This window comes from Pavona decussata, unplaced genomic scaffold (assembly GCF_977016875.1).
Source record: "Pavona decussata unplaced genomic scaffold, jaPavDecu1.1 SCAFFOLD_40, whole genome shotgun sequence".
Lineage (NCBI taxonomy): Eukaryota > Metazoa > Cnidaria > Anthozoa > Scleractinia > Agariciidae > Pavona > Pavona decussata.
In genome coordinates, this window is record NW_028145462.1 from 986834 (window position 1) to 999968 (window position 13135).

General features: G+C 37.0%; 1 protein-coding gene and 2 long non-coding RNA genes across 3 annotated transcripts in view; all 3 read right to left on the minus strand.

Annotated features, from left to right (window-relative positions):
* LOC146483060 (uncharacterized) overlaps positions 1-6652 on the minus strand; it is a 286304-nt gene extending 279652 nt beyond the window's left edge. The window contains exon 1 of the long non-coding RNA XR_014863968.1: positions 6355-6652. This is a non-coding gene — a long non-coding RNA (uncharacterized LOC146483060). The remainder of the gene's footprint in view (positions 1-6354) is intronic.
* Positions 6653-7406: 754 nt separating this feature from the next.
* On the minus strand, positions 7407-9050 carry LOC146483079 (uncharacterized). Its single transcript, XM_085106197.1, has one exon. The coding sequence runs from the start codon at positions 9048-9050 to the stop codon at positions 7407-7409; it is 1644 nt and encodes a 547-aa protein (XP_084962323.1).
* Positions 9051-12810: 3760 nt separating this feature from the next.
* The window catches only part of LOC146483080 (uncharacterized), a 286359-nt gene continuing 286034 nt past the window's right edge, over positions 12811-13135 (minus strand). The window contains exon 3 of the long non-coding RNA XR_014863977.1: positions 12811-12891. This is a non-coding gene — a long non-coding RNA (uncharacterized LOC146483080). The remainder of the gene's footprint in view (positions 12892-13135) is intronic.

Consider the following 13135-nt stretch of genomic DNA (forward strand, 5'->3'; position numbering starts at 1 on the left):
AGACCACTTGACTTTTGCTTATGTCATACCAAGAGGTGAAGATATGGAAGTGAAATACTTGAAATACATAAATTTGAACTGGGGATGTAAGAATGCTGCATAAAGTGGAAGTATTATGCAAATTTGCTGTCATTTCAAAACCCAAAAATGTTTGTCTGTCAGCAGAAACAAAGAAATAATCGTCAAGTTTGTTATAAATAATTTTTATCACCCCAGTGCAATAAAACTGTGGATTAGTGCCTCTGACCAGAGACAGAGTAGGCCCAGCCTCCTCCTCAGGCACTTCGTTTTGCAGTTTAGTCAAAGGCGAGCGTGAAACGCGAGCGACTGGTGACGAAGCGCGAGGGACCACGTGCACACAGAGAGAGAGAGACGTCTGGGAACGAGGCAGGAGTACGCCCATACTTCCCATTTAAGATGCAGACACTACTACAATGGCTTGCAGTGTAAGTGCATCACTTCCAATTTTTTTTTGTATTTATCTACTTTTGTAATTTAGTGAATGGCAACAGTAAAATAGTAGAAGTGAAGAACAAAACTCCAGAGGAGATTGAAGAATGGGTAGAAAGACTAAGGCATGAATCGGGAGTAAAAGTACAAAGGATAAGACAATTTTGGCACACAGAGAATCCTTCCATACAAGGAACATGGACACCATTCCTAAACAAACCACCATCACTGAGACGGTCAACTGTCAATGGAGCTACGGCACAAAGACAATCAAGCAGTTGACTCTGTGTGAATGTAGTTAACATTGCTGACATGGGCGAGAAATAACCAAGTTTGGTCTTGTTCAACAAGGTGATTGTGGCACCTTTTTGCCTCCCCCACCCAAAACTCTTTTCCACTTATTACCTTGTAAAAAGCCAATGTTTTGAGAGGGTTGTTCAAGTTGGGAAAGACGTTATATGCAGTCCAATGGGCCATTTCCAAGAGGCTCAATGAACCTCATTATGGAAGTGAGGCTAAGGGCAAAACTTCTCATATAAAAATTAGTTTTGTTTCCATGTGAATGTAAAATAATTTCTTATAAAAACAGTGTATCAAGTGTCACTTTCTTAATGCCAGGTTCAAAGCAACTCGACAATGTCCTACCAGTATTTGTATAAAGCTGTACCTTTAAAGAAACCACAGTGTCAACATGCATTTGGTGAATTTGTTGAGTCATGAAGACAGCCTTTATGTAGTGATCATTTTCTTTATTCTCCTGAGCTATATGCTTGATTAAGTAGAGATATTGTTGTGATAAATAAGGTGCTAATCATTATTAAGATGTTTAAAAAGGTTTTAACGCCCCTGCCAGACTAATCCCTCTAAAGATGTCCCTGTAAGGGCAAGTAATTCATGGTAAGGTACCATATAGTCACCCTCCCTTACCTTACCATGAATTGCATGCCCCTGCAAGAAATAAAATCCCTCTGGCTTTTAAAGGGTGGAGGGGTGAATTTATTTAAACATCTGAATAAAGCGTAATTTAAGTAAAGAAACAATAGGCCATTTCCGAGATGCTTTGAACCTCATAATTTTTGAAAGCGAGGCTAAGTGCAAAGTTTTTGTTAATTGAAAATTAGTTTTCATTCATATGCAAACAAAACTTATTTTCATATGAAAAGTTTTGCACCTAGCCTCGCGTTCATAGTGAGGTTCACAGCAACTCAGAAATGGTTTATAGAGTGTTTTCACATGACGTCACGGCGGCCATGTTGGTGTCCCAAATCAAAGAAATGGCGGCCATGTTGGTGTCCCAAACAAAACCTCTGGGAATTGAACTCTGTTTTTATGCAAATGCTTTCTTTTGTTTCAGTAAACCAATATGGCCAGTAGTCACGTGAATGAAAACGCTCTATTGAATTCTTATATTTTTGAAGTTTTTTTTTAATGTTATTACTTTCAGCATATTATGGTCCATCAGTGATTGTGTGAACCTTTAAAGTGTATTGACAAAAAAAATATTACTTGCTTCATCAAATCTTCATGTTGTTCTCATATGAAAATACAGAAATAGATTCCTTATCAATTTTTCTCCCCCCTGCTTTTGAGGCATAAAAAAGTCAACTTTCACTTCCGGTTGGGAGCCTGGGGATAGTAGGGCTGAGATGTCAACACAGGAACACTTACTATGTCGCGTATTCAAACTGCGAAAAACAGACACACAGTGTTGATTAGTCTCTGTTTACCGTCTGTGTTTTACCGTTTGAATACATGACATACTTAACTTTAAAAAAATTTGAAACCTTTTGTTGGTAAAAAATAACTGAAGTAATTTAATAAACTCAGAGTCACAAATAACTTAGCAGCTTTGCCCTCTAAAAGTGAAAACCTTATCTTAAAGGGGAAGTATCACGAAAATTTGATGTCATTTCAAAACTCAAAAATGTTTGTCTGACAACAGAAACAAAATTAAAACAATTGTCGAGTTTTTTTATAAATTATCGATCACCCCAAAGTGATACAACCGTAGATTAGTGCCCCTGGCAGGCCCATATGAATTGAAACTTGAAAAATGTTAGGCTAATGTTTTTCAAGTTATCATATTTTTGTTTCCAAAATGCGCTAGAGCAGAGGACGAGTTGTTCCTGTCAAGAATTAAGTTGATTTCTCTCCTCTCATTGTTCCAGAATTATTTTGTAACAAAGTGAAGGTCTTAATTCAACATTTTTAACAAGAGTTAAAAAAAACCCCATGATTCTTCCCCTTTAAAGGATCTCCTAATTTTCTATGTTTAACGAGGGTGCCTACATATAACAAAGTATTTTTGCATACTTTGTAACTATGGGGAAAAAGCTTATCTTAGTATGGGCTAATGGAATCCAGAAAGATAATTTGGGGTAGCAGGGTATTTTTTTGTGAGATAATTAAACAACAGTTATTGTAAAAAGCAGTAAAATACAAAGCAATGTATGGCATTTTTTTCCAAACTGAAGTTTTATTATCTCAAAAAAAAAAAAAAAATGCATGGTTACCCCCAGTTTTCTTTTTGGATACCAAGAGCACCTTGTCCGCTTTTTCTAAGGAAAACTGTTCTTATAACATACTTGTGAACATCGGTAAGATGCGTTGCTTGATCCTTTTTCATATTCATAAATTTCTCTTAAGATAAATTTTCACGAAAACATGTGTCTCTCTTTCATTCACTCGGCCAAGTTAATAGATGATTAATATTGGAGCGAAAATCATTAAAGTTTTCTCAGACCAACCCACGTGACTTGGTCGTGATCCTATTGTCACCTGAACATTGCTGATTCCTAGAAACCATGTTGACCTTCCTGAGAATAAACTTGTACAAGACGATACACTGGCATCGCATCTGTTTCGCTTTATGGCTTCTCAGTGAAGAAAAAAAAACTGCAGGTGTCCATATTAACCTTGCTTTACTCATGTGGTTCTAACTTTACAGTCTGTGCATGAAATGTTGACGTGTGATAGTTCAGATGTTATTGAACGCAAGTGTACCCGCTGGAATGAGACTGTTTCAGTAATAATTTATACAGTATTTCGGTAAAGACAGCGAGGAATCTTTTACAACCTACTACACAGCAGGTTGTCAGAGGAGCAGTCTATGAAGTTGACAGTAAAGAAAATATTTCAATCTTGAGAATAAAACTTGAATTTATGTGAAAATAAAACCAGGACAATAAAATGGGAATTTTTATGCCAAATAACTTCCCTGTAAATACTTCAAAATAAATATACCAGTAATTAACAAATCAAATGTGGTTTAGTGTTGTCTGCACTCTTATCGACAACGATATTTGTCATCACAGTGGTCAAAATGTAGTGCGCCTCGTGAGTCCACAACAAATTTTGACCACTGTGATGACAAATATCATTGTCGATAAGAGTGCAGACAACGCTAAACCACATTCGATTTGTTTTTACCACAATATCAATGCAAAGAAAATTTTTACAATAACTGTCAAAATTTCCGCGCGCTGATTGACGCGAGCAGCGTCGTCTAGACTCTTATCACTAACGGAAAATTAGCCAATCAGATTGCGAATTTAGAAACAAGTGTGGTAAAAACCTTTATTGTAACAACGAAAACTAATCAATTTACAAACTTGTAGGAGTTATTAAATTACACGATATAAACACAGTAGGTTTGGGAGAACTTCAATGTTTGTCAACTCAAACAAACACTACAGTTTCCTAAACTCTCTTGAGTGCTGACATGACCTCTTCCTAGACTAGTGTTGACTTAAGGCCAATATCAGTGTTCATAATTAGTATACACAGTGGTCACACAAGATTATAAACCAGTAAATACACTTTAATAAAAAGTTAATTTTTCTGACCAGTGGTTTAATTACATCAATTTAAGATTCATTTTTGTTTCAACAGAAATTAGCTCATGTGGTCTCAAAATTCTTTTCAGCTCTTTAAAGCCACATTACTCAACTAAATGATTCTCTTGCTACAAACTGTATTACAAGCACTGGTCACTAGTGATAACTGTATAAGTGAGTACATTTTTGTGGGGAATAAAAATAAGAAAATAAGAGTCCACAAATTATATTCAACAACGCGCATTGGATATGAGATGAAAGATATCCAAGGATGTGCGTAGTGCCGAGTTGGCTATAATCATCTCATATCCAACAAGTGTGAGTGGAATAATTGTCTTTTTAAAAAACAATCAAGAAATACTCTCAAGAAAATTAAGGCATGGGTCTCTCGTTATTTACTCAAAAAAGTAAGGGGGTGGTCAATCTTCTGAAGATTTAGCTGTAACGTCGTAAGACTTTGGCAGCATAATTGGCTTACAAATTTTAACATATTGACATAAAGAACTTATGCAAATTAGGTCACGTGACCTTTCACGGATGCAAAATTGAAGAAAACTTTTGAGCAAAAATGGCACCACTTTTTATTGCCTCCCGGGGGCTGCCTGTAGTTTTAAAACTTTACCACTGTTAGTCACTTTATTCCTGTGCCCGGGCCTTTTTAAATATTCCCTCAATTTTGAAAATAAACGGCCAATTTTACTTTGGGAGGACTGGGCACTAGCAAAAAATGCCGTTTATGTTTAAAATTAAAGGAATATTCAAAAAGCCCGAGCACAGAAATGAAGTGCCTAACAGTGGCAAAGTTTTAAAACTACCGGCAGTCTCCAGGAGGCAATAAAAAGTGGTGCCATTTTTGCTCAAATGTTTTCATAAATGTTCCGGCTGCAACAGGTCATGTGACCTAATTTGCATAAGTTGTGTATGTCAATATGTTGACATATGTAAGCATATTATGGTGCCAAAGTCTTACGACGTTACAGCTAAATCTTCAGAAGATTGACCACCCCCTTGATTTTTTGAGTAAGTAACTAGAGACCTATGCCTTAATTTTCTTGAGCTGCTAGATTTTGCTGATTTTGCGTTGCAAGAATTGTTAGAAGACAATTTAATGGTCTCTATTTCTTGAGCATGGTATAATGGCTCATATACCATGGCCGCTAAGCCAATCAAATCGCTCAAATTGCATTATACAATGATCCAGTTTTTAATAAAATATAAATTTAACTGCATGGACATGTATTTTGAAATCAAATCATTCACACCCAAGGATCTGATTCAATTTTTCATTATACAAATTATCCTGGCCTAATTGTTTGGAACGGAGGCCTTACTTGGGCCGATACGCAGACATGATTTTACTCCAGCCCCATGCATTCTCTCTCCAATGCAATGGCTACGAACAAAGACAAATCAACAAGTGTAAATCCTCAACATTGAACGGCCACCCTCGGGACTTGAGTAACTGGCCGCTTAATACAGGATCATCAAAAATACTCACTGGGCGTGGTCTAATGTCAATTTTAATGGCGGATCATACAAAAACACTTCATGCAAGCAAACAATAGGACAATCTACACTGTTTCAAGTAATCAATACTTTAAGCAAACTTCAGTGCCAACTTGTAACTTAACGGTATAATATACGTAACATTGTGTAAAAGTACTATACAATAAATTGTCCTCTACTCTCCTACGGTATACAGTGCTCTATTTCTATGACTTACAGCTCACAACAAAATTTCTCATTCCGTCATTTCATAGTTGTTACGCTCAATGTTCAATGTCACGTGGCTGAAGAACAAGTTAATTAAAGAAGAATTTCTTGCTAAAGAGTGAAGCATATTGAAAACAAACTTTTTTTAGCGTTCATAATATGTTACTGTACTTCACCACATTGCGGACATCTGAAAAGCGTTAACCACATTAAACAGCCGAGTATCAGCTTACAGTAGCTTTGTACATGTTATTTCTTTATAGTGATTTTAAACACAATAAAATACCGCAAAAAATAAGATATGGCTTAGTTTCCATTCAAGGGTGGCCACTTAAAATAACAACGAAAGACAAACATAGGGCTGCTACAGGGTGGCCGCGGCCGCTTAATAGAGGTGGCCGCCTAATACAGGTAACAAATACAGCGTTTCTATGAGCAAACAATTGGGACTTTGAAAACTGGCCACTAAATAGAGGGTGGCCGCTTAATACAGGGCCGTTATATACAGGTTCGACTGCATAATTTAAACAATACTTCAAATTACCTAGTAAGGAAAATAATTTATCAGTTTCCATGAAAATAGTTTGTCAAAAATATAATCATTTATCAGGATCAAGATAGCTTAAAGAAAAAGAGCTTTAAAAAATGAGAAATTCCGGCATCATTTGCCATATAACAGGTAAAAAACAAGGGCAGCTAATTAAAAGTTCTGCTCCTTGATTCGTTATTTTCAAGGCTCCTCGATAAGTGTAAAATTATAACAGCAACATCACTGCATAGCAGCAAAATAACTAACCGTTGTTATAAAAGCCCTTTGAACATCTACAACAACTAAAAAATATAAGGCCAGGCAAACTTAATAAAATAAAAGGGTTCTTACTATAAACCTTACTTGCCATCTCACCATTCTAATAAAATTAAATACTGGATTACACTGAGTGTGAAGATGACTCGGGGAGCATTCTTTTAGGACTATGCTGTAATAAGAATACAAGGAGTAGATAGGAATAGGATGAATTGCATTCTTTGCAGAAATAAATTCAGTGTATTCTGTTATTCCTGAACCACAAATTATAAGAATAACCAGAATTGTTCTAAAAGAATACACCCTCAATATACCTGCACCCTTTATGCTATTTTAAAACTTGTATATTTTCGTAAGTTTTCTTCATCACAAATGATATTGAATTATACATTACAAGCTCTAAGAAAAAAAACAAAAGTTAAAACATTAGTAAACGTAGTTACTATTACAGTCGAAAGCTAAGTAATGGCTGTCTTCATAGTCACTTGATAATCCTGAATTGCCGCCAAGAAAAATGAGTTAATTGTTTTCGTGAAACTTCCTTCGTTTTAGTTTTCACTAAAAAAATGTTGATTAGTGTTTCAGAATCACTAACTCTATACCTAGAGAACAATTACCTTGCCATTACCGAAAATATCTCTGATAGCCACAGCAATGTGACCCTCCATCCTCACTGTAATCCCGGTTATAAAAAAATCCTTATCTTCAGTTACTACTATTCTCCTCACGAACTCACCATCTTTAGGGTATATTACCACACACGGGTGCTTTGTTCCTCGTTTCAATCCAGCGACGACAACAAATTCACCAGATGGATGCCATGCAATACGCTGGTAAGCATCTTCTTTGGTGTTAATGTTGAATTTACGCTGCTGTTTACCATCTTCGGTGAATATGAACACACAGGAACCATCCAGTATCATGATCTGGCCATCAGGACTAGCAGTGATATCCGATGCATACTTCAGTATCCCTTCTCCAAAGCTGCGTACATATCTCCCCTCATGCTCGTACACATACACATTTCTAGTCCGTTCTGCCAGTAACAGCACTTTGTTATTGGTGACTGCCAGTCTGCCCCAGTCCTCTCCCATCGCAGGAAACTTGTGTAGTAGGTCAGCGGTATGACTGTGAACTTCAACTTCCCACCCAGACCCATACCTCCCCACCAGTACGAAGATTTTCCTATTGTTCATATCAGTAGCGACATCCAAAACAAGTAAGCCCGTCTCAGTGTGATTACGTTCAGGGAGAAATTGGAGAACAAACTTTCCGCTGCTGTCAAACACTTTCACACTTTTACCCGAATTGTCTGCTATAATAAACTGTCCATCTGCGTTTGTAGCGATACCTATAGGACATTTCAGCTTGTGCTCCACTTCACCCTCCTGACCAAATGACCATGCTACACAGCAGTGCTCCATACCTTGTTTCTGCAACACTTCAGAAACTCTTCCATCAAAGAGCGGATCCACTTTCTCTTCCCCGGTATCAACACAAGGCCAGTTGTTTGCGTACAGCGGGTTGTTGCCAAAACTGACCATCAGAATAACATCGTAGATGGTGCGATTCACATGACAAGTGGCGGAAATAATCGCCCTTCGTTCATCTTTACTAAACCGAGCCCAGAAGCCTCTTTTAAGCTCGACAGTAAAACATTCCTGAACAGCTGACAGACTGTGTAGCTCTTCAATGCACACTCTACACGCTGCAAATGCGATCTCGGGATTATCTACTCTCTCCAATATTGTCGACATTACTCGATATTGCATGGCCAGTACGCGATCAGACAATTCCAAAGCTTCATTAGCGAATGCTTCTGTCGCTTTTCTGCGGGCATCTTTGAATCTGTCTTTTGCATCGGCAAGCACCCTCGTAGCTGACTCATCCAGGTCAGTAAGCTCCAGTCTTCTCATTCCTTTTGCCAGAGAAACTGCTTCAGCACTAGCTGTTCCAGCTGCTGCTTCTTCCTTCATCGTGCCGTGCTCCCTTTTGCACCTTGCCTTATCAAACACTTCATACAGCAACTCGATTCCTTCTTTAAAAAAGCTGATACTTGCTAACAAATCTTTTCTTGCCAAGCCCTTCAACTGCGACTTGATATAGTCGATTTCACGCACGATCAAGCCACGGAATTTCTGATCTGTTACGTCGCCATCCTTCAACTTTTCTGCTGCTTTATCCCTTCCTTTATTCACGAGCAAGCCGATGGTGGCTTTAAACACAGCTGTTATTATTGAGGACATCACAGCTAAAGAGAAAGCCAAACAATGCTAACAGTTGTATTCTATAAGCTAACAGAGCTTGTTGATTAGTGTTGTGGCGTTGCTAACTAGACAGAAAACATTTTCAGATATTACCGCCTGCAAATTAGATTTCGAAACAAAGAAATACGAGTTCATAGTTCAGTGCCTCACAAAAGACTGAAAAGCGGGCTTCTTTCACCTGTCGCAATGTCTAGAAATATTTATTTTTTAACGAATCAAATGAGGAAGGAAACGATGTGTCAAGTGCGAAAACAATGACTGTCAAAGGGTTTATTTATTGCCGCTTCTACCCTCAAGCAGTGTCCATACCGTATCCCACTGCTAAAGCTTTTCTTTTGAATATGCTTACTGTTAACAAGTCATGCATGAAAGGTGTTAGCCATCGTTGATCGCGACTTGATATGATCGTTCAATTCAATCGTTTTTTACAACAGTTGTCACCCACATAACTGTAAGTGTTAACCGCAACGTTTTGACTGCTAAACTGCTGGTCTTCACTGATTAGGTGGTTTTGTCGACTGGTTGTCAGTATCAATACAAGTAGTAACACCATGTTTGACATCCTTGCTTTGGATGTTGGTGATTGGAGGATTTCGATTCTCGTTGTTCGGACTGCCACATAAAGCGTCGCGATCAGACATCAACAACTAGGTTAGCCTGAGTAAACAGACGTCGTTTCGCGGTGCCGCCACTGCGTTGACGTTTGTTTATTCAAACTACAGCCATGTGAAACAATCGTGAGACAAACGATCAATTTAGCTATCATGCTTGTCATTCCGTAAGGACGGTGGAGAAGAGCATAGTATGCATGTCTATTTAAGCAATTCTTCTGTAACTCCCTTTCAAGAGTCCTGATCATAACAGCAAGTCAGTCTATTGAGTGGAAATTCGCTTTCATTCATTTTACTTTGAAGATAGCTGTCCATAGCGTTACTAAGTGGCACAGGGTACGATGCATCTCATTATCGTCAATATGTAATCAAAGATCCTTAAATCAAGACTCAACGACACCGTTTGTTATGAACGCATGCACCGTTAGCTCCTTAAATTAAACAGTACGGTTTCATAAAACGTTTAGAGAAATGATTGCCATTATCAGAAGAAAAGTTAATCATCTGTTTTATCAACAGTTTAAATACAAAACTGATCGCTTCGTTTAAAAAATTGGCCGCCACATCAAAAAGAACAAAAAAAAAAGAAAAAAAAAAAAAAAAAAAAAAAACTGGCTGATACCAATTATAACGTGATGAATCAGTTTTCGCGCGAGATTTTTTTCAACTCGCGCGCCAGCTTCTCGCCGACTCCTGAGACAAAAGAAAAGTAAAACTCCTTGAAGCTAGCTGTCTTAGAAACCACCGTAGTCTTTTTATTTTCACCGCTAGTTCCGTTTAGCTTCTTTTTGTTTAATTAAAAACTGAATGAAATAAAATGACGCCAACGCATTACAGTGGAACCTCGATTTAACGAAGTCGCTGGGGACCGGCCAAATTTGTTCGTTAAATCGAGGGTTCGTTATATCGAAAACTTCGATATAACGAACTTGAGGGGAAACGACCAAAATGTTTGTTATATCGAGGTCATAGTTAATGATTGATTTTCAACACAGGTGACTTCTGTCACGCAATTCAATGCAATTTTCGTCACCCAGAAGTGCCGCGTTTTGAGATGCAATTCATTAAGCATGGTGGCTTTCAGTAGCAATTATTTTCACTTTTGAGCAGACACGCAGCTTTTGTTTACAAAAAAACGACACTTTCAGAGTGTTGATCTGTTCAGCGTTTATCTTCTGTCGCGTGTTGACATTGTAATTTGTTATATCGAGGTAGATTTTACGTTTGGGCTTCCGGATTATGTTCGTTATATCGAAGAATTCGTTAAATCGAGGTTCGTTATATAGAGGTTCTATTCTATACATTTTACTGTAACTTTGGCAGGGTCAAAGAATATTAGGTTCGTTAAATCGAGGTTCCACTGTATTATAAATCCATTAGTGACCAACATTTTAAAGTCTCCTGACCCGTAACAAAGTATTGCATCCAGGTGATGAATTGTCCTTGTTCTTCAACATGAGTGAAATTCATTTGACTGCTTATTATCTGTCTTGTGCATATAGGTTTGGTATAGCTCCAGATAAACTATTCAACATGCATTGCGCAAATATTGTGCTGCGCTCTTGGCCTAAAATTAGAAAAATGTAAAGACAAAACAAGCAAAGCAAGTTGCTACAAAAACGCCAACATTTCTTAATTTAAATTTCGACATCCTATGGAGACTAAATGAATATCTACTACTATAATATAATTATAATTATATATATCTCTAAAAAATGCATGGTTAACCCCAGTTTTCTTTTTGGATACCAAGAAACATACTTGTGGGATCGGTAAGACGCGTTGCTTGATCCTATTTCCTACTCATATATATTTCTCTTCACATAGATTTTCATGAAAACACTCAGGTTTTTTCTTTCATTCACTCGGCCAAGGTAATAGATGATTAATATTGGAGCGAAAATCATTAAAGTTTTCTCAGACCAACCATGTGACTTGGTTGTGATCCCATTGTCACCTGAACATTGCTGATTCCTTGAAACCATGTTGACCTTTCCGAGAATAAACTTGTACAAGGCAATACACTGGCATCGCATCTGTTTCACTTCATGGCTTCTCAGTGAAGAAAAAAAAACTGCAGGTGTTCATATTAACCTGGCTTCACTCATGTGGTTCTAACTTTACAGTCTGTGCATGAAATGTTGATGTGTGATAGTTCAGATGTTATTGAACGCAAGTGTAGCCGCTGGGATGAGACTGTTTCAGAAATCATTTAAGCAGTATTTCGGTAAAGACAGCAAGGAATCTTTTACACCCTACTAAATAGCAGGTTGTCAGAGGAGCAGTCTATGAAGTTGACAGTAGAAAAAAATATTTCAATCTTGAGAATAAAACTTGAATTTATGTGAAAATAAAACCCGGAAAATAAAATGGGAATTTTCATGCCAAATAACTTCCCCTGTAATACTTCAAAACAAATATACCTGTAAACCTTTATTGTAACAACGAAAACTGTTCAATTTACAAACTTGTATGAGTTGCTAAGGATGGTGCCTACTACTGTTACTGCGCATACGTTCTGCGCATCTGGAGATACTCAGGTTTCCTATGGGTGGTGCCTACTAATATAGGAATATTTTTGCGCGGTTTAAAACTAACCGGAGAAAGCAGAACTTACCAAATGCTTTTGGTATCTCCAAAAGAAATTGGAGGTAACCATGCATTTTTCAGAGATGATTAAGCTTCAATTTAGGAAAAAACTCCATACATTGCTTTATATTTTGGCGTTTTTTAGTGATATTAATGTTAATTATCTCTGAAAAATGCGTGGTTACCCCCAATTTTCTTTTTGGATTCCAATAGGCCTTGCTAAGATCTGCGTTTCCCGCGTACTCATAAACCGCACAAAAATACTTCGGTATTAGTAGGCACCGTCCTTAAATTACACGATATAACCACAGTAGGTTTGGGGGAACTTCAATGTTTATGTCAACTCAAACAAACACTACAGTTTTCCTAAACTCCCTTAAGTGCTGACATGACCTCTTCCTAGACTAGTGTTGACTTACGGCCAATATCAGTGTTCATTAGTATACACAGTGATTACACAAGATTATAAACCAGTAAATACACTTTAATAAAAGTAACAGTTACTGTTAATATTTCTGACCAGTGGGTTAATTACATCAATTTAAGAATCATTTTTGTTTCAAAAGAAATGAGATCATGTGGTCTCAAAATTCTTTACAGCTCTTAAGAAAGCCACATTACTCAACTAAATGATTCTGTTGCGACAAACTGTATTACAAGCACCGGTCACTAGTGATAACTGTATAAATGAGTACATTTTTGTGGAGAATAAAAATCAATTTATATTATTATTATTATTATTATTATTATTATTATTATTATTATTATTATTATTATTATTATTATTATTATTATTATTATTATTATTATTATTATTATTATTATTATATATCAACTGCATGGACATGTATTTTAAAATCAAAT